Source organism: Mastigoproctus giganteus, chromosome 8 (genome assembly GCF_048544385.1).
Source record: "Mastigoproctus giganteus isolate SK-2022 chromosome 8, ASM4854438v1, whole genome shotgun sequence".
Lineage (NCBI taxonomy): Eukaryota > Metazoa > Arthropoda > Arachnida > Uropygi > Thelyphonidae > Mastigoproctus > Mastigoproctus giganteus.
This window is the reverse complement of record NC_143582.1, coordinates 197594934-197620510: the sequence shown is the minus strand read 5'-3', so window position 1 is coordinate 197620510 and position 25577 is coordinate 197594934. Positions and strand designations below refer to the sequence as shown.

The following is a 25577-nucleotide window of genomic DNA, read 5'->3' as shown; positions in this document are numbered from 1 at the left end:
CATGTATAGGTATGATGGAGTAAGTCCAAGTCTTTTCTATGAAAAAGACACACTTGTCGAAATCCACTGATCAATATCTAAACAGGAAATGACCTATGTAATTATTTACCTGTGCATTTGAAGCAGTGTAATTGCCCCACCCACTTGTACCACGTGACCCACATCCCTCTCGAATAAATATCACTATGTAATTATTTACATACATTTATATAGGTCACTTAGGAAAAGTGCCTTTTGCTCGGGGTTCCATAATGCATGAGGAATATTGTTGCACCCGAAAGAGCAGGACTAAAATATTTACAAACTGAACGGTATGGAGGCAGTTGTCTTGCAATGCATCCCACATACACTCTACATTGTCAACAGCAAGTGTCTGATTCTGCCCAGTAACCCATGTGTTCCTTCCATTTAACGTTCACCAACCTTGTGCATGTTCTTCACTGTCTAATACATGATGACGCCCGGCATCATTTGATGCTCTATTGTAACGTTTTTTCCCCATTATTATATGGGGTCAGCGTTTCCATTATTTTGGCATGCAATTTTTACGGCCGGATGGCCTTCCTGACGCCAACCCTCACCCTTTGTTCGGGCTGAGGATATGCGGTGGTCATTCCCTGACCTTCCGCACCCTCCATATTTGGTGGTCACAGGCTCGAATCTTGGTCTAATCAAGAAGCGTGTGCTATGCACTATTGCTCCTGCCCACCTGGCTACGGAGGCGGCAAATCTCATCTCAGACAGACATTGACTATAAATTTTAAAGTAAATGAAGTGAGCATTAGCCATGGATCTATCTGCACCACAATGCATGCATTCCTGCATATTTCTAAGGTGGGAGCCCAACTTATTCTGAGATTGCTGGTAATACCTCAAAAACTCCACAGGAAAGGGTGTCCGGCACAACTGTTGGGACTTTGCAGAGAGAATGTTGATTTTTTAGACTGAATTGTGATGAAGGACAAATGCTGTGTACATTACTATGATACAAGAGATGAGCAAAAAATGGAAACATTCATCACCAACCCCAATAAAAGTCAAGGTTCAACAAGTTCAGCTGTTTGCCAAGGTCACATTATCAGTCATCTGGGACTATAAAGGTATTTTCTTACAGATTATTATACAAAAGGCAACAGCATCATTGGAGAGTACTACAGAAATCTCCCGAGAAAGTTAAGAACCTGAATCCAAGAATGCTCTCATAATCATGACTAAGGGTTTATTAGCTCTATTTCTGGCTCCTTTAGTACGACTGGATAGAGCCCATCTGTCCCAAGTGCCTTTTTCATCTTTAGCTTCAACAATTTCTCTTTCACTTTCCTCTTGGTTATCAATCATTCAGTTCCCTGTTAGAATTTGACAGTTCCTCACCTCTAAAAAAATACTTCATGTATGAATGCAGATGCAAAATACCTATTTAGTTTGTGAGCAACTGAGCAGGATCATCAACAATTAAACCAGTCATACCTAGCAGACCAATGACATCTTTGCTTCTGTTCGTTGCGTTCTTTGACAGTCTCATAATCTGCCTTAACTTGCCTAACCTCTTTTGTGACTTAATTGCAGACTAGTTTATATCTGCTGTAAGCATTCTGTATCACCTAATAATTTAAATATGCTCATGTTTTTTTTTTTTTTTTTTTTTTTGTTTTTTTTCCCTCTGCCACAAATCTCATCAGTTCATCTGACATCCATTAGGTCTAAGCCTTGAACAGTGTCTCTTCGTATAAAAAGCCTAGTGGCTTCTACTATTCATTCCTGAATGCTCCCCATTTACAATTTGGTGTTGGTAATTTCACCAGTCTGTCCTACTGCACAGAATTTAAAAACTGTCCAAGACTACTGTAGTCACCTTTATGAAAGCAAAAGCCCTTCCCTTGCCTTTGATTATAGTTACATCTTTAAATAAATCCAATGTTGTGATTACTGCACATTGTGGATCTTTTACCTACTGCTTCTTAATGCATGAAGAGTCACTGCTGATAATCAGATCAAGCCTATTGCTTTCCCTGTTGAACAACAATAATCCAACAAATCCACAAAATTCTTGCTACTGTGTGAGTATCCAACCCCAGGATCTAGTCAAAGATAGTCCCCCATAACAACACATTCTGACTTAAGGCCCCACTTTATTTCTTTGTACAGCTGTTTGTTATACTCATCACAATCATTAAGCCTATAATATACTCCTCATTTTTGTTTCCCAGGTGTTTATGTCATACCAAACACAAACTGACTCAACACTGCACTGCCTTAGATTTTATGTGCTTCTCAATATGATCACTGCTCAAATGAAATGCAATTTTTGTGCCTCAATGCATATATGCAACCATTCAATTGCAGTCAACAAATGAGTGCTGTAAAAGGAATAGCACAAGAAATGAACTGAGTTTTATCAGCACACAACGAATGAAACAACAGACTATTTCATGAGGGCCGAGATTTTCCATGGTATCAATCACAATGTCAAGAGAGTGCTACAAAAGCTGCATACTTGGTTCACACTTTCATATATTCTTTGCTTATGTTGAAGTTATTTTTATCTAGTTCAGTATTTTTTACAATGAGGGTAAAAAATTTTGAGGAATATGCTTTCCAAATTTGAATTCTTTAGTTTGTGAAAAACAAAACATCACCCTTAAGAGTGTGTCTACTGATAAAATTTTGTGCATAAAGTGTTTTCCTATAAAATTTTACCCTAAAGGGTTGTTATAATGGATTCATAGCCTGGGACTTCAGGATTGAAAAAGGTACAGGGGACGGACAGTATGTTGAAGCTGATGCATTGAATAGAAATAAAAAATTCTATACAAGTGGTGCAGATACTGAATCTCATTCGAATGAATCTGTTAATGTTAGAATGCTATAAACAACAGATGCCGGTGTTAATTGACTAATGGCTCTTCACAGATGAAATTCATTTACTAAAAAGCACAGCCTACTTGTTCCAGTGCCACAAAGCACATAGGAATGACCCTTATATTTGCAAGTTCATAAGAAATTCTAAATCCCTTATATCTGAATGATAATACCATGTCTGATATTCCACAAATTTGTCCGGATATGTGTAACTCTTAATTACAACTTTTACAAATGTTCCACAGCAAGTACTCATAAATATTTTCACTGTGACACTGAAATATGTGGATCAGTTTGATTCTCTTACATAATAATGTATACCTCACCCCCTCTCTCCAATTTTTAGCCCAAAATAGGTCACAGTTTTGTTTCTTTCACTGTATTCTTCAGATGTCACCTGAACTTTTTTGTTCCAAAGCAAAAGGCCTGACGTAGCCAAGTGGTCATGAGCGAGAGTGCATACATAGCACGCATTCCTTGAGTGGACCAGGGTTAAAGCCCGTGACTACTAAATACGATAAATATTTGTATCGACGATTTATTGTGAACTCTACTGACTTGGTTGTCGTGCCGGAGTATAAACAGAAAATTTATTTTATTTTATTATTATGAGAACATTCCATACTTTCATGCAGCTCTAATATTGTAGTATTAAATTGAATATTGTATTAAAGAGAATTTTTTCCAAAGTTGCTATAACAGCCATCAGCAACAGTAACAATATTGCAAAGGAAATCTACCTTGAGCACTGTTACTTTGTAAATACCTTCAACTATGCTGGTCGGAAAAAAAAAAAAAACAAAAAAAAAAAAAACATTTTCACTCCCTGTTAAAATTCAGGGTGGTTATTGTAGATATGATATTGCTGAAATCAAATATGGTAACTACGTAACCTTATTCTATTTACCAAAAATGATTATCTGATAACAAAATACTAATTTTGTCATTTTTTTGCCTTTTATAATCATCCACTGGGGTCTCCATTCAAGGTTCCAACAGAAGTCTGCCAACATATTTGGACCATTTCCCCGTATTCTCTTTTCCAACTGAGAAATATTTTGGTGAAACCTTTCGCAGTGTTCATCGGAGGCCACCCCCAAGTTAAGTCTAAATGGGAAAATGTAGAAAATGAAGCTTTAATGAATCCCAACTCTCTGTATGCTAAATTTAGCCCATCCACAATTTTTACTGTAATTTTGTGGTTTCTTATTGTATAAAAAATTCCGGCAATTTGCCTTCCAGGCTCTTTCTTACTCATCTTGAAATAGCAGTTTGATTTGAGAACCCACAAAAATTATCTCTTTTATCTTGGCCTCACTGATTCGAGGAAACTTTTGCCTCAAACAAGAAAATCCAACTTGATGTGCAATAGAAATAAATAAATTTTTGACTTATCCACCAAAGGAGGATGTGCTACATTTTTCTGGCCTTGGGTAGTTTCTGAATGGTCTGGCCATTTTTTTACCCTGTGGCAATCCTTCGCTTAGCTGTCCCACTCACATAAAAAGCAGCAGTATTTAGTGTACCCACTTTGCAAACCAGTCAGCAAAGCTATCACTTTTAGGACAACACAGATATTCCATTTGTATTCTCAATAGCATGTTATTTGCAAAAAAACCTATAGGTTCTAACACATTTCCTACATGTGAACTGCATGGGCCGAAGGTATAGATGCATACGTATTTCCATTAGGGAGTAAAACTGCTTTCAAACTGATTTTGGATGAATCAATGAAAAGTCTCCACTGCTTGGGGACATGCTCCAGATGTAACTCTTTCATTAATTCCTGGACATTGTTACAATAAACCAAAGCACCATCATGGAGTAATAGGTTTTTATGTTAGATTGCCCCTTCCTATAAAGACACCTTGACATCCTTTTCAAGAAGATTCCACCGCTAAAGCTGTGATCCTAGTAATTGAGCCTTGGCTTTGAAGAAGTCCAAATCTCTGAGCAAATCATTTAATTCTGCCTGAGTGACTCGATGCAGCTTTGCAGTATCAAGAGTTGAAAAGTCTGGATCTTTACTCATTCTGGGTTCTGCATCTTCTGGAGACTCCTTTTCCGATCCCGAATCAGAATCAAGTCCAAAAGCTTCTGGTGGCTTTGATGCCGGCATTGTACCATTGTGAGGAGTGGCCTTAGAGCAGAAGGTATGGTGGTATACTCTACTTTATGCTTGAATTTCCCAGACTTTTGGTCGTGCAAAAGTAACACTAGTTTATGTGGTCTCGAGGTTGCTGCCATATCACCAAGTGTGTAAGTTATTTTCTGGTTGCTATTCTCAAGTATAAGACCTTCAATTTTGCTGCATTAAAAACAGTTGCCACTTTTCGCATCATCCCTGAATGCTACTTGGCACTGATCATTAACTACTCAGCTAATCTTGACACCATGCCTGCATTCCTTCTTCAGTATCATTTAAGAAACTCAAAAACAACAGTGATCTCAGAACTAATCCTTGGGGAACCTCAATTCTTACATAGATTCCCTTCTACCTACAGTCTCAGCCATGCTTGGGCAGAATTGAAGACATGCACATTTTTACCTAACTCACAGCATTTTTTCAGCATGGTCCTATATTTATCGAACAAACTGTTAGGTTGTGTTTGTATCATTAGGTTAATATCATTAGTCCCCAGAGAAATATTACTCTCTTTACTCCATCCCTCAAATCTGAAAATCTATTGGTGACTTCATTAATTACTGCTCCTGCCAGAAACACCCTGGTTTTAGTACACCTATCTTTATTACAAAGAATGTTACCCGTTTCCCTGACAATGGAGTCTTACAATAAAACTGAATTTCCCGAACAAAAGTAGTATGCATATCAGTAATTACTTGGGTTCCTGACAAGCTCCTAGTTTTATTTGTCTCTAGAACAAGCACCCATTTCTTCATTCACTCAAATACAAATGCACAAAGTTTTAATTTGAGATTAGAACACTTTACATCAGAAACAAAGAAAAGAGTACAGCAGGCCCCCGTTATAACATGGTTCGCTTTATGCTGATTCGCTATAACGCTGTTCTTATATTATAACCACTATCTGACTATTACACTGTCACAGATTACTATAACGCTTTTTTACAGATTGCATTTTTGGCATATTTAACAAAATCGTTTCATTTGATGTAGTCGATAGCATGAAAATGAATATAAAAAATACGGTTAAAACGTTTCCCACGCAGAATTGAGAAATATTCCCACGCTCAGTGAAATTTTCTCGCACGCTAATTTAATTGCAGTACAGTGACTTGTTACGTATTCCGAGATCAACATTTTAAAAAATGATCAAGTATACTGCTTGTAATATTTGCGTTATATGCATTTATCTGAAGTCTAGTCATCACTCAGTACAGTATTAGACATCGTGCATAACGGACAGTTTACTTGAACATTGTATTCTAATTAATGCAACCAACGCAGTTACATTTTCGAAGAGAATGGCCGATAAGAATGAAAAAGCAACAACGTCTGGGAGCAGTACGAAGACTACAAATGTAAGAAAAAGACTGAATTTGAAAATTAAATTAGACATTTTGAAGCGAATCGATTCCGGTCAAAGACAAGCAGATGTGTGCCATAATTTAGGACTTGCAAGTTTAACTGTAAGAACAATTATAAAAAAAAAAATAGAGAATTAATTTTAGCAGTGGGAAAGATAGCTGTTCCACTGCAAGCAACAAGGGCTAGGCCGGCTATTAGGATTGAAATAGAAAGACTAACTAATTTTATTGAAGATAATATCCAATGCAGAATTCAGTTAAGTTAAATATTATAAATAATAAAAGAGAGAGAGAGAGAGAGATATTAGCCTATATGATGATCTGAAGAAAACTCACCTAAAAAAAAAAAAATGGAACCATTTAAAACTAGTAAGGGCATTATGTGTTATACTTCTCAACAAGTTTTTAACATAGATGAAGCAGGACTTTTGTGGAAACGAATGCCTAAAAGAAGTTTCATATTGAAAGAAGAAAAAAACATGCCAGGTTTCAAAGCGGCGAAGGATCGGTTGACTTTATTGTTGGTGGTAACGCTGCGGGGATTTAAAATTAATACCCCTTTTAGTTTATTTGGAAGAGGGCCAAAGTTCAACCCAAAATCGACACATTTTTCATAATTAAATTCATCAATTAAATTCATGATTTTAATTGGAATGTTAAGTTTAATTTTGATACATAACTAGTTACCATATAATTATATAAGTATGTAATGCAGAATATTTTATATGTACAAATATTTGAATATTAAATATTTTGACCGACATTTGTGTATCTTTTCACTGCCGTTTATTATTGATTAGGAAATATCCTATGGCACCGACTGCAACTCACAAATACATATGTTACCTTATGGGAATGCGGCGCTCGCTTAGCGCGGATTCACTTAGTGCTCTGTTTTTCCGGAACGCATTATCAGTGTTAAGCGGGGGTCACCTGTAGTCATCTGAGCTATGATTATCAATTAGAATACATAGGATAATGGTGTCATGCTGAATGATTAATGTATTTGTGTTGTTTACTGGGGATGAATAAAATTAAATACTCACAGCTGGTCTATATGAAGGTCCTCTTGCCCATTCTACAACAATGCTATGTCCACGAATTTCTCGACCATTCTCATATCTTATGGCATCCTGTTAGATCATTGAAAAAGTCTCATTAGTACAATCATTCCAAAATTAAAATCATTATTTCATTTTTTTTTTAAATAATGATAAACTTTCTTATTTTCACAGAAAAATCTGAAGACAAGCTGACTTGAATATAGTTATGTTTATAAGCTGTACAGATTAAAAACAAGAAAACAGTGGAAGTATTCATAATGTCATTGAGAATTAAATACTGAAAATCCTCAGAAAACATGACACTTCACCACCTGCTATGGTACCATTGTTAAGATGCAAAACAACAATCTGAATTATGAGAATATTTATCAAATGGATAGAAACTATTTCCTTTCAAGAGTTTAATTTGTATTTTGTGATCTACCGAGAGAAAGTTATATTTAGTGACATTATTGAGCATAAAAGTTCTGTTCATTTCATGTGATAAATTTTTTTTTGAGATGTTGAATGTCAGAATACAACAAAACTTTGACTTTTCAACTTGAAAATACTGCCCTCAAAAAAAAAAAAAAAAAAAAAGAGCACAAAACCCTGTTAATCTGAAATACATGAACTGTATTTTAGTTTTGTAAACAAAGTTCAACAAATCTTAGCTACCCAGTCATCTTAATATTGGTAAAGGGATGACTAAATTTTCAAAATTATTTGTAATGGCAGCAGTTCTAAAAGATAGTCAATGTGAATCCACTCCCCCCAATCCTACATTCAAGTGCCTTGCATTCTTTTTTCAACATCACTTCCTGTTATCAGAGATATAACCAATGCAAGTCAATGGGCTTACTGCAAATGTATCATATTCACTATCACAAAAATCATGAAATCATAGTGAAAATGCTATCACCAAATAGGAAACTGTTTATAATGGCAAACTATTTTGAATATGAATATTTCAAAAGTTGGTACTTCTAACATAAAGTGAGTAATATAAAAGGTAGAGAACACCTAAAATGAACAAGGCATTGTAAGCTTTCAGTTGCTACTTGCATCCTTTGTAAACCAATTAAGTGACAATATTCACTACAACAGCTACATTCAAATATGAACTGAGTCAATGTTCAATGAGCCAGTAAACAATGGGGTCAAAAAGGATTACATAAAAAGTAGTTAAGACTTTCCATTTTGGGCATAAATGAATGCATACACACTGACAAACAGCAGTAGCTTTCAGATGATGCTTGTGTTCTTTATCAACCAATCAAGTGACAATGTTAAAACAGCTGCATTCAAATTTGCTTTAATATATATTGGAGATAACACAATATACTGGAATGAAGGGTAATTGAATCTGCATTCCAGTTTCTCAAAAGTAATAATGCAGTCTACACATTTTGTGCATTGCTGGGATCCACCTGTTCTTGCCATAACAGCTCTGCAAGGGCTATGCAGCATGTATAGATTTATCCTGTAAAATGCATGTCCATTCCTTCTCTACATGTGTCCCTTTTACCAGAGTATAAGAATAGAGAATTTCTTGAAACTGTCATATTCAAGTTTAGTGAACTTCAGTTTATTTTTTCAAGCCCATTTATATCATTAGCTGAAGAAAACGTGTCCATATCAAACGAAATCATGAATGCTTTAGGCAGATATTGTAAATGTGTTAAGTGAAGTTACAGAAAGACTAAAGATGTAGCCTGTGGGAGTGCAACTATTAATACCATGCTTTGTAATATTAAATAAACATGTATATATGATAGTACAGATAAAAGCCCAGGAGTGTTGAGTTAGTGATCAAACATACAAGTGAAAGGTTTTTTTTAATTTGTATTTATATACTGTATATATATATATATAAATAATATATACAGTACCAGTTTATGAAGAATTTTGATGCTAAAAGAGAACAAAATTTTAACAAACGTGTGAAACTTGACAAGTATAACAGAATAAACTGAATGCTTGCTTATTAATGAATTGTTCTTTATGCATTATATGTAGTACATTTTCAAAATTTCCCAGAATCACATTCTGGTATTTAATTTAAATGATTAATGTATTTAAACCATTAACAATTTATTGGCGGTTTAATCGGTTTAAAAATAGACAGGAAACAATAGAAGATGAAGAACCTCGCAGTAGATACCCTTCAACATCACAAAAGTGAAGGAACTCATGTGAAATGATAGGCAAATGGCTGTTGCTGAGTTTGCTCATGAAGTTGGACTATTTGTAGACTCAGTACACAATTCTAACACAAGGTTCTTTATCAACCAATCAAGTGACAATGTTAAAACAGCTGCATTTAAATTTGCTTTAATATATATTGGAGATAACACAATATACTGGAATGAAGGGTAATTGAAGGATGCATCGTGTGTGCAAAATTTGTTCCATGCTTGCCGTCGGATGATCAAATGGACTTCAGAAGGCCATTAAAAGTGATTTGTTAAAAATGCAGGATCTGAGCTTCTGAAGAAAAGTGATCATTAGGGATGAGACCTAGGTGTTTACCTATGATCCTAAGACCCAAGAAGTCTTGTGTGACAAACTCCAATGTCAAAGTCATGCTGAATTTTTTATTTTTATTTTTTTTTAGTGATAAGGGCAGTGCCACAAATTTGCAACCAAGGGGAAAAACAATACTGCTGCTTACTATGTTCAGATTTTGATACATTTGTGTGAGAATGTGATGTGAAGATGACCTCAAAAATGGGAGTTCAATAGTTCTTGGCTGCAAAAAAAAAAAAAAAAAAAAAGTCATGCAGCAGTCTCCTTACACCGACTTTCATTGTCCAACTTCTGGCTGTTCCCTACACTGAAAATGGGGCGTCGGGGTTGCTGTTTTGCTACGGTGGATGATGTCAAAGAAAACGCTGAAGCAACTCTACATGTGCTAGCTAAAAAAAACACATGGTTTTAAAGAATGTTTCATAGCTTTGGAAGACCGATGGAGCAAGTGTCTGTGCAGAATTAAAGCACAGTAGAGTGTCAATAGTCCAAACTAATAGAGACTGGGGTTACTTCGGACTTCTGAACTTAATAAATACTGTTCTGGAGACTAAAAAAATGTTTAGTATGTTTATAAATAAAAACATTGGCTTTAAAATCTGAGGGACTGCCTAATTTTTTTGTTAAAATCCACTGCCTTTTCCCACAACAAAGGTCCAGATATGGCTTCTCCTAAACTTCACCTATGTGTGAACCACAAACAAATGGCATTTTCGAGGTACGGGTCATTAGCAGTTCTCACAGGGTTTTTTTTTTTTTTTTTGGTGCGATCATCTGAATCAAGTTTCGATACAAACTTTAAAAATTTTTCCTTGTTGTTTTTAATGTCTGTTAGGGTTGACTTTCCAACCTCGTAAAACTTTGCTAACAAAGAACTGCTTTCTCCCCTTGAAAGTCTGTTTAAAATCTCAATCTATTCAATTGCTAAAAATTTCGCCTTCCTTTAAAAGACGAAGAAAACTACAATACAGTAAAATAAAACTCTGTTCAGAATCTTTTTTACTCCATATCTCACTTACATCATGTAAAATGCAATTTCTGTATGCCATGTTTGTTATTGATTGATGCTTGTCATTTTTTACTGTTTTAGCTTTTACAACCCTCCCCCAAAATGTCAGTGAACAGAAATATCAGATTACAAAGTGTTATGTTTAGTTAGTACTGTATGTATATTAATTAGGCTATGTAAGTAAGCGTGAATTTATTTTTATTTTACTAATCTGTGCATAATATTTTTCCGATTTTCAAGTATCACTTAATTTTGTTAACCCCTTCAAGGATTATCCGGAGATATCTCATTTTTAGTTTTAAAAGTTATTTGGAACTACACGAAATATCTCAGGATAAAATAATACAAGAAGCAAACAATAATATCTTCAAATTTAGGACTGAAACGTATTTTCTCAGGCCAGATAAATCCCCAGATTTCTTGGGATTTTCTTATGTCTGGCAGCAGACAACTGACTTTCATTTTACTTATTGTACAGCAATGTCAGAACAGTATCATGCATTCCTATGTGTCGCCAGTAAGCAAAATAAAATTTGCTGTCCTAAATGCTGAATACTGATAAGCATTAACCAATTAGAAGACTATATCAAAAAATACTTCGGCGCCCTCTTGAACTTGAGCGTCACTTACAGGCGGAGCCCATAAGTGACGCTTACCTCACCTATCCACTTGCGGCGGCGGCAGTGTATCAGAATGTAGTTAGTTCACGATTATTGCTTAGGGTGGGAGGTTACTGCTTGTGCAGGCCTGACGTAGACGAGTGGTCAGGAGCAAGAGCGCATAGCACGCGTTCCTTGAGTAGACCAGGGTTCAAGCCCGTCATTACTAAATACGATAAATATTTGTATTGACAATTTATTGTAAAGTCTACTGACTTGGATGTCGTGCCTGAGTATAAACAGAAAATTTATTTATTTATTCTACTTGATTTTTAAAATTTATTTATATGAGTAGTGAAGAGTTTTTCTGTTCCTTTCTTTTAGCTCAAGCTCTAATTTATTAAAAAAATCTGTATAATTTGCAAACTTTTTGGCATACACGAGATAACTCAGGATAGCCCAAATGGGTTATTTGCTCTCATGTATTTTCTACTAAAAAATTTATAAAAAACACAAAAAACTATACAATGAGTATTTGCATGATGCATTTTTATTCTGTAAAATAAAAAAAGTTGATCCACTATGGCACATTTTCAGGAAAAAAATGTTCCGGGAAGGGGTTGATTGGTAAGGAAAAAAAGTATAAATTTGTGCTTTATATCTTCATTTTTATAACTTGCAGAAACATTTCTCTGATTTTCGCTTATCAGAATTGCCATTTAATAGAATCAAAATTTAATTCACAAAGTTGATCGCAGTAACTGGCCCTTACTGTAATTATTTTAAGGCACCAGCATAAAAAACATAAATGCTGGCTCGGGATTATTGACACTTTACTGTACTTTGAAGGTGATTAGGTTATAAGCCCAACTGTTACCCACAGAATAGTGAGGACCCATGATGTACCATTAAAACAGTTGCCACATAAAAGCACAATCACTAGTGGTTCTAATAACTCATCTTTCTAGCACTGGAAAGCACCGTGTATACTGCTGAATTGTACACAATAAAGATGGCTTAACCTCTCCATTTTACAGACCACAATCTCTACAGACTCATTAAATGCAGTGACAGCCCTGCAAAATAATTCTCAAAAACATCTCATGTGCTGGATTCCTGGTCATGCTAAAATACTGGGAAACAAATGCGCAGAGAAGCAGCAAGGCACCTTTCTGACATTCTCCATAACCTTCATTCAGATTCCTTTTACTGACTAAACCAAATCATATGACAGACATATACTCAACAGTGGACTCAAATGTTACATGCCCAAACAAATAATAAGTGCTTTCAAATAAAGAAGAATCCACATATATGGAAATCCAACTCCCAGTTAAACAGTAAAGAGGTTGTAGTGTCTAGAGCAAGAATTGGAGAATTGGACACAGCTACTTAACCTATATTTACTGCAAGGGGAGGATCCCCCACACTATTTACACTGTCACTTCATGCTTACTGTAAGGTATATTCTTCTTGAATGTGCTCATAACGATGCAGCCAGAATCACTCTTTCTGATCACTGTCTAAATTACAAGAGCTGCTACAATTAAATCACATTACTGGAGATGATGCCAACTTAGCAGGGTTATTCAGTTATCTGAAAATGATAAAACTACATGGCCACTTTTAAATCTGCTTTGTACTGCTCCACAGTAAAAGGCACATTTTGGCCATAATGCACCTCTTAGGCCTGACTACTTCAAATTTCCAGTGATCCAGAGATTACTGGCCACCATTCCCAAAACCCCTAATAGGTTTGTCTATTTCTCACACATAACCCCAGGGGCTCACATCTGGTGAGTATGGGCTTGGCACACCCAGGGTCCTGAGCTGGATATCATCATTCTTCTCTTTCTTGATGATTCCCTTCTCTCTCTCTCTCTCTCTCTCTCTCTCTCTGGGTAACCCAGGAATTTTTTTTTTTTTTTTTTGGCAAGTGCAGCAAAAGCCTCAGGCTTCCTTGCACCATATAGCTAATAATAATAAAATAATAATAAGATGCTGGTGGTATGAAATAATATGCACACTTTACTGCATTCATTCTCAATCATGGGAATCTTTCTGCTCCCACTGAAGCTGTGCCAAATAAGATATTATAAGACTGAGGCATTATAACTTAAGGCTTATAACTTAGAGACAAAAACCATGTTATTCATGGTTCTGACTAAATTACTACTATCTTTCAAAATTGTATAGCATCACTTGAAAAGGTGAATCCACTATACATTTAAAAATCTGAACCACTACCAAGGATAGCTGTTTCAAAGCTTACTAGCTTCTCATCAGTTGGTGGGGGTCTCTATTAGTGAAAATTGAATATATGACAATACGTGAATAATTTATTTTGTTCCCGGTGCACTATTATGTGTACCTGCAACTAACTGATACACATAATAGTGCAAAGCAAGTAGCTGAAATCAAATGAAAATTTATATTCTTTACTGTGTTCGATTTAAATCTAATTAAGGTAATCTTTCTGTTCCAGTGAAGGCTATGTAAGTGGTTGTTCACTTACACAAAATACATTATTCACACTTGGGCATATATTTAATAATAGAGATCACAAACCAGCTGATAAGGAGCCAGTAAGTTCAAAACAGTGTGTCAGATTTTTAAATGTGCATGCATTCTTTGTTTTAGAGATATTAGCAACAGGCAAAAGCATGGATTTTTGTCTCTAAGTTAAAACATAAGCCTGCCTAAGCCTTAAATTTAAATCCTCAGTCTTCAGTGGATTTTATTTGATTTCAACTACTGTTTTGAAATAATCTCCTGCAATCCAACACTACTAACACAGGCCTACTCTTTTTAACTCCTTGTATGCAACCTTGCCTTCTGATTTTTGTGTTCATAGTAGGCTAGACATCTGTTGGCTTTTTTTTTTGTTCATCTATCAGAGCCACTGAATGAAGGATCTAGAGACTGCCTGGGTACTGCTTACCCACATGTTGCCTAATCTTCCCCAGCTTCACCATGAGGAGTGAGTTTTTACAAATTCATGTAGGCACTAGAGGATGAGTTTTCTGACGGTAAAGGACTCTGTGCAGTGACTTTCTCTTTGTGGCATTTTGAAAATATACAAAATGAAAAATTTCTACCTAAATGTATTTCAATATTAATTTATTCTTACTTGATTTAACTGCCCAACATCAGAATCAAAAATCAAATACAAATAAAAAAAAATTGAGCCTCTGTTACTTTTTTTTTTTCATATCTACCATTAGTTAGAAACAAAGATAACAGATGGAAGCATATACTGGAAAGTTAAGGTAATTTGTACATAAACAGGAACATTAATTTCAAATATTCTTGAAATGACCCTGAAAAATGTATATTACGTAATACACATTTCTCAAACGATCAACAACTTCATGAGGCAAACCAGTTGTTCTTATAGGTCTCTTGTACCATGTAATTCAGCAATGTTACTGGCTTTCATTTGCCCATGACAAGAGGTCCACATATATTGGAATGATAGATACTCTACTAAACTGGAAGGACAATGTATATTTTTCAAAATATATATATATTGAAGTTTTTCCATAACATTGCCATGTTTTGTTATTTTGTGTTTGATATACCATATGATGCTATTCCTAGAATTGTATGCAATTAACCCCCATTCTTAAACCTACACATTAGAGGGGAAGTAACATGAGACAAGTGTGTGTTTCGGAAGAGGTCATGACTACTTTTAAAAATTTCAACCCCGATACCATCATGTCAGCCTTAATACTTCCATGATTCTTATACCAATCAATGTTCCATATATAATCAACATTTAATATGGTAGTATCAATTCTGTCATCGTTGGCTGCACTGTTTTGTAAACTACTAGTGTGGAAAATGATCTATCACATGGCTTGACTATTTTTCATCAAAATTGATTGATTCTATAAGAAAAATAGATATTGCAAGCTGCTGACATCAAAAACTAAGAGGTACGTGCAAAAACCAAACTTGCTAATGAAGAACTGGAAGACCTTTATACAAAGACAAATAACAGCTGCTTTTGGATTCAGCATGCAGAAATATCTCCAATGCTTTCACTGACAAACCAAACAAATAACATCCTCAAGTTTACTACTAATCAAGGTTGGGCTGTGCCAGGAAAATACTGAGATAAATCTGAGCACTTCAGCTTCCTGTGGGGCCTTTCTAACTTCATTTGTACACTCGATCCAAACAAAAATAACTTTATTTGGACAGACTTTTTCTTTCCAGTCTGATGGTGTTACTAATCTGTTGATACCATCAAATAGCAACCACAAGTTTCTTGTCAGCTGGACTAGGAAGATACCAGGGAAAATCTTTAAGGCCATTGCTGCTCTCACTTATATATCCAAGCAAAAACACTTATTTTTAAGGGAGGCCTCTCCTGTCCAGTCTGACCCTGCTACTAATCCACTCATACCACCAAATGGCAATCTCAAATATAATCTAAATTCATCAGTATTGCGGGAATGCTACATAACTCAGGCAGCAGTGAAAGCGTTAAATTAACTGCAATAACATCCTTCCTGCCACACTACCTACAGTCACTGATGGAAATACTACTGTTGATTCAATCCAATTTTGACTGCAGTTGTTCTTACACTAATTTTAATGGTTGACAAAGAATGCAAGCAACATTAAATGTGCTTTTTTAATATTAACATACCAACTAGCTTTCCATAATAATTTCCTAATCAGTGACAGTCTTTTTATTATGACATCACTATTGACTGTTTTGAGTGCTTTCATATAATACAAAATCTTGAAACCACAGAACTCAAAACACAGTCTGATAGTCATTTTGATTCTAGTTTTAGTAGGGCAGTGTGTGCTGTCAACTGCTCTGCTTAAAGAAAGGAATTAATATTAACATATTATTTTTTCCATGGGGAACTTTTTTTTCCACTTGGGAAAATCTCCATATATCATTTTTTTTTAAACCTCATATCTTCTGTATATCCTCATTCTAGCTTCATTAACTTGAAGTTAGCTGGTTCTTATAACCTTATTTTTTCTTTACCTTGAAGCAAGCCAGGATCTGGCACCTTAGCCACCCAGCCAGATTTCTGAACATTTGAAATTTTCACAAATTCTATACTTAAAGCATAATTGTCAATGGACTTTATTGTGCATTACATATTATACTAAAACCTAGGTGGATATTATTGAAGTCCATATTATGCATAATGGGGAAAAGATAAAATTTAAAAAAAAAATCCAAATATTAAAGGACAATAAAATGAAGATAAAAAAAAAATTCTAGAGATCTATCTGACAGGATCGTCATACTGAGTATTGGTGGCAAATTGTGATTTTATAATATAAAATTTTTAGTACTTCATCTAATATATACCTAGTTTTTAATAATATACATTTAAAAAATGGGAAATATCTATTTTTAATGCAACAATATACTTACAATATAAGTAAAATGACAAACAATAAATAAGTACTAATTACACATTCCTATGTCACTTATGTAATTACACTGTTAGGTTCAATCATTTATGGTTAAGACACTTACTTGAGTTAGTCTTTTCACACAATAACCAGGATGTAGTCTTTGAAAATAAACTATTTGTGGAAAAGCTGCTTGCACAGTGAACTCCTTGGAACAAACTGGACAGTGAGGAAAGTGTAGGATGGAACTGTTCATTTTTCCCATGTGATTTTTTGTCTGTTCTAATAACTAATAAGTACTGCTTCTTGTATGGTGATTTTAGTTCCTCTTGTCCAAATTAACCAAAGTGTCATTAATTTTCTATTATTCTTGATGCTCTCAATTTGATGATTGCAGATCCAAATTACTTCTACATAATTAATGAAACCCTCTCCAGCAAGAAGTCACAAGAATCATCAAAAATATAGATAGCCCAGGATTATTTTATTTTTAACTTGTAGAATTTTGGATTTTAAACATAACAGAATGAACCCCAATACTAATAACATATATCTATCTATAACATACTGTATGTGTATATAATATATACTACAATAAATACTTAAACTTAATTAAATGAAATTAATATAAACTACAATACAGTTTTCTACTTCATGTCAAGAAATGTGTATCCCTATGGCATAACCTTCAGAAAACTTCTTTTTGATTTCCCCTGTTCTGTGTCCATCAATTAATTAGCTTGTTTTTGTTACACTGCTGTTACAATTTTCTCCCACTTTGCCTAAATTTGGACTTTCAGAATGCAAGTTATTATAAGATGGTAATGTGAATTCATTGGTTTCTGAAGATAGGGCAGTCATTACCCAGTGTAGTGGCCACTCCTCTTTAATTTTGAAAAACAATCCTGTTTTCTGTCCTTGAAACTTTCATTCTTTTAATGGTAGAAGCCAAAAACCTGTTAATGCAGTATGAACAATGATTTTGTTACTCAATTTGCTTTGGTCGATTTGCCTTTAATTTACAGAATACATTTTAGGCAAACATAAGCAGAACTTCTTAAGTATCCATAGCTAAGCAGTCAAGTGCAGAGTTATGTACTGTGTTTAAATCCATGTCTTGCCAAATAGAGCAAAAATATTTCTAAACTGCTACAGTTGCAAAATCCTAAGCTCCATTCCAGAGTATAAACATATAATTTATTTTATAAATAAAGTTTTATAATTCTTTATAAATCTGTCAACTTAAGTGCAGAAAGCAATGTTTACAGTACCAGTGAGAATGCCACCTAGCTGATGATCAATCATGTGGGTATAAATGCATTCACACAGTGTTTATAGTATTTTATTAATGATCAGTAAAAATGAATGCCAAAAATTGTATTGTGAATCAATCAATATGATGCTATGTTACATACTCTCTGTATTAAAGAGGTATATCCTTTTCTAGACTTTCCAAACTCAGATCAGGTTTGCCTAAGCACACAGTTTCCACAATGGGACAAAGAAATAGTTACCAAAATTGTTTTAACAAGGCAGATTATTGGGAGATTTTTTGGAGAATAAACCACTTTTGGTCATAGTATAGGCAAATACTAGTATATCAAATGAATTATTATTATTATCTATATGGTGCAGCATAAGCCTCAGGCTTCTTTGCACCATATAGCTAATAATAATAATAATAATAATAATAATAATAATAATTCATTTAATATACTAGTACACATGCATGTACATGGAACTGCACATTGCCAATTCGTGTAAAACAGATTTTATCTACTGAACTATTCACGAGTGAAGTTACATTCTCACATTCCTTTTATAGTGCTGTAAACATCACTTAAAATTTACAATATACTGTAAAGTGGTTTTTATTTATTTACTTTGATTTTTGCTGCATATTTTCTCCTAATATTAATTTTAAATTTGAAACAGAATTCATAAAATTGATTACAGATTATTATTGCGATTACAATTTTTCTGAAAAGTACAGTAATATTCTTTGTTTTACTCTAAATCACCATATCCCTCAAAAACACATAGGATGCAACTTACCCTTGGCTACCTGGAAGACATCATAAAACTCAAAAATAGGCTAGTTGAAACATAATTGGAAGGGTTGTAGAGAAATCCCAAGTATGTATGACAATGTGCAGTTTCATAAACCTTTAATAAATTCATTAGGTAATGAAAATTAAAAGAAAAAAAAAAAATCAAAATTCAAGTATGGTTAATACTCACATGGATAATCAGAAGTTTACTGTACATCTGAGGCACATGTTGAGCTTAAAACTCATTACTAGGATAAAGCTGATTTCATTTTTCTCATTTTTTTCTTTAAACTTTTGTAAATTGTGGCATGACTGTTCACAGATTTCTAACTTTTAAAAATTTACTAATGCAACTGCATGAGAATAACTTCCATGTTTTTTCCTTCTTTCCGTTAAACAGTAATGACCATAAAGTGTTACAATGATGCTGCCCCAAAAACCTTTGCATTAAAAATATCTAAAGTAACAATCGGGCTTTGTTTACTATGATTGCAAATGCATTACTTAAGCCTATGAGATCATGACATGAAACCTCTTTAAACATGTAAAAACTCCAATATAATTATCACAGAGCTGCTACCTGCTTGCACAAAACCTCAAGCAAATACACACCTCCACAGTAACGTGTTTCCCATATCACAAATTAGAACAGAAAAATCAATTTTTTGATGGAGTCGCAAGTAGTCATACTGGGCCTTACCACAGCCCCAAATGCCCTTGTCACTCGCTATTCAAATGACTACAGTTTGGATTTTTTCAATAGCTAACCAATCCTGATATTATCCTCAAAGTGAACTAAAAATCAGATTATAATCATATACTTTTCATTTATAAAATATTTATATACCAATGGGCTACCATGAGATAGCTTCCCATGTGCTTGAGCCCAGTGTAACCCACACACATCCACCCAATCCTTCCCATTCTTTTTCTTCTTTGGCAATACAGATATATGAATGTTCTATTTGAAGTGTCCACAGGAAATCCATTTCGGTAAATGGTTACTGTTCAAAAATAGCAGTATATCACATATTGGAACAGTCCATATAGTATTATATTCTATCAATTTAAAATCACAGTTGTGCATTTTTCAGCTATGATTTTGCACACCAAACTGCATTAGAAATGGTTAAAAATCCCCCATTTCTTTCATATACTGCCCACTTCTTTTCAAAGAATCTTAGATGTGGAATGTACTTTTACGAACTCTTCATGCAAGAGTAGTATTATAATGGATAAAGGAAGTAAGTAAGCTTATTTTGCTTCAGCCAGAAAAAAAAAAAAAAAAATAAATAAATAAATAAATAATGAATAATTCCTCACTCATTTATATTATTCCCAATGTCAGAAAGTGTCCATCTAGTTCCACCTCTTGAATACTACCAAACTTTGGCCACCATAGGAGGTAGTTCATTACATTTATCTATAAAATGCTTATTGATGCCCTTTAGTACCTCATACATCACCCCCCCCCCCGGCAAAATATCTAGTTTCCAAGCAGTGGGGACCATGCCTTCTAAGCCATTCCTCATATGGTGAACTTAAGCACCCATTACCAATCTGCTTGCCCTTCTTTGAACCCCCTCTAAATAGTTTTTTTTTTTTTTTGACAGCCCCTGATCTGAACACAATATTCCAAGTTAGTTTCACCATAGGATAATAATGACACTCTTTTCCCTACTTGTAAATGTCTAATAAATCATTGCTATTCCATTAAAACAAAGTGCTTTTGTTCTCAATGCAGCATACTTCATACTGGAAATAGTCAAATATTTTTAGTTGAAAGGTGGAGAGTATTACTAAGATAATTTACCCAGTTACAGTGAGGGGGGAAATGATTTATAATTGCAAACAAGCAATACTATATATACACATCAGTTCAATCATTGTGCCAAGGCTTTTGTCAAACTGTGCACCAGTTTTGTAACCAGCTTCCACCTCAGATGTTTTGATGAAAACAAGGCTGGGGGGTTTGTCATCTGTGTCAACTGATGTCTTTAATTCCACAAACATCGTCATGATAGGAAGTGGACCCACAATTATAAGTAGTGTCAAAAGAACTTAAGTACTCAATCCTCCACTAAGGAAAAATGCTTAGGAAAGACAATTTGCCAGAAATGCTACTGTCTGGGCATAAAGAAAGGATAGGAGTACGCAGATATAGCTAAATAGATATTTGAAACAAAAATGAATAGAAGACTCTGAGGCAAACCAAGAAAACGGATCAATGTCAAGCTGGCAATCAGGGGTGGGGGAGGTGCTTGATCTGGCCAGGGCTAAAAACTTAAGTAAGATATATATGATAATAGGACACCACTATATCAAAAGTAGCGAATAGAAGGTTAACAGCTCAGAATTGATTTGTACTACTACATGATGTGTACACTCACTGTACTCTTACACATAAGAGATCTGGATAATGATAAAAATTAATAAAAAAAATATAGAATTCAAATAAAGTTCTCCACTAAAAATCTTAAGGTTGTAGTTCTGTCTCACATTTAAAGAGACTGCAACCTTGTTTTAAAATGAGTATCAAATTCGGATATCATATGCATGGTAAATTTTGTAACCCCTAAGTCCATAATTTTCTTCTGAAAAATGTTTCAGAATACAGAAGATCCAACTTGGTTTTTAAGCATAGTTTTATTTCTTGATATTAAATGGCTGATCAAATCTTGTTGGCCATCCCTGCTTAGACACTACTACTCAAAAATGTTTCTCTTGTGTCTTATAACGAAAACATATATAGTCGAAGTTGTCACAAAATAACTAAAAAGTTGTTACTTAGCTTAACAATTTATTACTACTTGTATAATGCCTGAAATTTGTTGAAAACAGAATTTTTCTTTCTTTTTTTCCCTTCTTCTCCACCTCACCCATTCATATTAATGAGTAAATATTCAAATAAATCCTTATTTGAAGAACAAGGAGCCATCACCTTCACTAGGAATACAGAATTAAGTTCTGTCATCTGTGATATTCCCCAGTATAGATGTTGTATTCAAATAAAAAAACAGAACCTTATGTCCATTTTTTGCAATTTGATGTTTATATAAATATGTACTAGATATTAACTCAGCCAAAACAAGAACTGAAATTTTCCATTCCTGTATCTATTCCTCAATCTTTCCAATATAAATCTGAATATATTTGAATAGTGGTATAAAACTTCATCCATAAAATTTAACCCATTTGTTGGCATAATTCATGCAGTTTTTGTCATTTTCATTTCTCCTTTAAAACCTAGATACAGTTCCTATTTTCTTCTCCATAAATCTTTCATATTCCAAAAATCAACTTAATAAAGGAACCATTAATCAACAGGGGTGCCTCCGTAGCCAGGTGGGCAGGAGCGGCAGTGCGTAGCACACGTTTCTTGATTAGACTGGGGTTCAAGCCCGTGACCACCGGCCCGTGACCCACCGCATATTCCAGGAGCAATATGGCCTTAGTTGCTAATGCTCCTAAAAACCAAACAACAAACAAACAAAACAACATTAATCAATACAAATGAATGAACATACTCTTTCAAGCCATTTTTGGGTTATAATTAAAAGAAATAAGTGAATCCACAGGCCACACCTCATCCTTTTATAATAGCAAAGTTAGCACTTTTCCAATTGAGGTAGTGGGATCTAGGTATTTTTTGTGAAAGGAGAAAAGTGACACAATATAGACAGCAAATTTGCAGAACCAGGAATCAGGACATGCACCTCATCCAACATCCAAAAGATAGGCATTTTTTACTGAGAAAGAAATTTCCCCATCTAGTAATGGAGATAATTTTCGGTATTTCATTTTTCTCTGATTAGTCTAATTAATTTAGATGCTAGTTGCTAATTTTTTAATATGCAGGATGGACCACTTATATCTGACTATTTTTTTAAAACATTTTGGACAAGAAACAAATCTGAATACTTTTGCTGCAATTTTGATGGAGAATTCTTGGCCTTGTAACACCATTTTCTCACTGTTCAAAGATGAAGGCAGTATTTGTCCATCAAAGCATGAAACATTAAACAGTAAGAACATAAAACAATTGCTGAAATAACTGCAGCAACAGGATAAAGTTTTAAGATTAGTTACTATTCAACTGAAAGCAACTTCAACAGAATATATGTTGGATATATACTTCACAAAGATTTTCAAGCCTGTTCAGAAATTCAGGCCAATATAAGAAACTACCACAAATTTGTGGTGCTGGTTTCATGATAAATATATGCAAAAGATAATTAATTAGAACAGGAAGCCCATTCTAGTGTTATGGGTGATGTCAGAAAACAAAACTGAAGATTTGGACCAAAGGAAATCCTGAAGAAAAGTACCAAAGAGGGATATATTATGAGAAAATTGTAGTACGATGTGTTACCTCTGCAAGTTGCATCACATCACTAGACCATTAATGAGACTGTGACAGTAATGAACGATGTATAGTGGTTTGCCAGAATATTCCAAAAATAAAAGATACGCAATTTAAGCAAGCCGTTTAAGATGTTTTTTGACTGAACCTTCACTTTAACATAACAGAAATTTGTCATATTTTTAAATTCACATAATTTATCATAAAATGTTAGATCTAAATGATCCATCCTATATTGTCCCACCCTGACTTATGAAACAGCACTAAGAGTAATAATATATTCAAAGTGAAGCATTTTTGTTAGTTACTATTACCAAAATTACTATTAAGACAACATTCTGTTGATTCTGCAGTATAAACCTTTTCAATCTAGAAAATGTCATCACAACAAAATTCAGCTTTTGCTATAATTTTCAAAAGCTGAGAGTAAAATATAATTATGAAAAATAAACTTATTTTACTATTTAGAGCTCCATTTTCATGCATCTCTTATAAGATGATTAATGGAACAAGCAAGCTTGTTTAATATAAATTCTCAATACAATAGAATTTAATCTCATCTGTAAGAGCAATCCACCTTTCGAGTGCTATTATCTATTCCTTTGCCTGTTTTACTGGTGTACGGGGAGGCTGTTTTATCATACTTCCCACTCTTCAGACAAGTTGTACTTTATGTAAGAAGCACTGTAGGAAGGCATTTTAATTATTTATTACAAAACCAGCATGTTTTGCTTGGTAACTCAGTAAACAGATACTGAAATATATTTCTCTCTAGCACTTTGTACATCAGTTTTATTTTATAATAATAATATAAGAACAAACTCAGCTTTCTTTCTGACAAGTGATATCGTACTACCAACACATAATACTATTATAGCTGATATACAAATATGATCAAAATGCAGCAATGCATAAATTGCAGCCTAAACTTGTCCATTACAGCCCATGGCAAGTAATACCATGAACCGTAATGGGTAAGTTCCAACCTTATATTGTGTCATATAATTCTCCTGCTGCAATAAAGACTGCCTCGCCACTAATTATTTATCAACTGTATTTGATAGCAATAACAGATTTTTATTACATTTAAACAATTATCATTTTTATTCAAAAGTGGTTATTCTAAACAGGCATGTATTGAATGAACTACACATTACAAGCTTTATTTATTTATGTATTTTGTAATTTTTATGAAAATGATCAAGAAGTTTCTTACTATGCAAAAAGGCAACATAAAACTTCTCTAATGATGTGCTTCAAACATAGAGAAAAACAAGTCCAGTCCAGTTACATTTCCCCACAGGAAAAAAAATAATAATAAAAATAATAAAATAAGGAACGGTCACCATCCCTTCATAATATTGAACTTAGAGAGAGAATTACTGGTGAGTCACTACAATTTTTTTCCTGACTGACTGATTATCTTTAATTACCATATATTCTGGCATATAAGTTGACCTTTGAAGCAATAAAAAAGTCTAAAATTTTAAGGTTCACCTATACAATGAATACAATATTTTAAGCTTTAATTAAAGTTACTTGCCTAAGGCTAGAAAAATAAATTAATTCTGAAATATTTCCAAAATTATTATGTATATATTTCTCAAATATATATTGTTGCTCACCTTCTAAAACTGAAGAATTTTGTTAACCTCCTTCACATCAGACAAAAGCAGTTAAATGGAATTTGTCTGATGCCATATTTTTGTGGTTGTTTTAGTTCTTGAAGATAAACTTTCAAAACTCAATTTATAATAACAAATTAGCTCTCATATTGAGGTTGATCAGGAAGAAATCAATTAGCAGGACAGTACCAAACAGGCAATGGCACAGTTACATAATCAAACCCACCAATGTATTCGAGTGATGTCATATCATCACCCATCCCTGTAGGTTTGGTTTTGTAATCTGCTACATAAGGGAGTAAAAGTATACATTTATCACTCTCTTTAGAGGTTATCCTGAAGTGTAATAAAATGTCACAATATAAAATAAAGAGCAGAAATAATAAAATTAAAAAATAGACAGTGATTCTTAATGCATGGCTAAAAGATGGCTGTAAAAAAAGGTCAACTTAAACAGCAAATATGACTAGGGGTGAATTTAAGCCCAAAACCACACCAAGTGCATAGTTCTATATGCAACATAGTTATATGCAAAAATATACAGGTGTTTATTAATACACAATAAAAAAAAAAAAAAAAAAGAGAAACTATCTGTT

The 25577-nt window shown here is 34.0% G+C and overlaps 1 protein-coding gene across 6 annotated transcripts in view; it reads right to left on the bottom strand.

The window, feature by feature from the left end:
- LOC150082152 (uncharacterized) overlaps positions 1-25577 on the bottom strand; it is a 217012-nt gene that overhangs the window by 30863 nt on the left and 160572 nt on the right. For 5 of the 6 annotated variants that reach the window (XM_090379139.1, XM_090379141.1, XM_090379140.1 and 2 more), the window contains one exon: positions 7415-7501. In XM_090379139.1, the coding sequence (XP_090235265.1) occupies positions 7415-7501 (87 nt within the window). Of the gene's footprint in view, positions 1-7414; positions 7502-22520; positions 22599-25577 lie in introns of those variants that run through there. The other variant, XM_090379143.1, reaches the window with a different exon arrangement.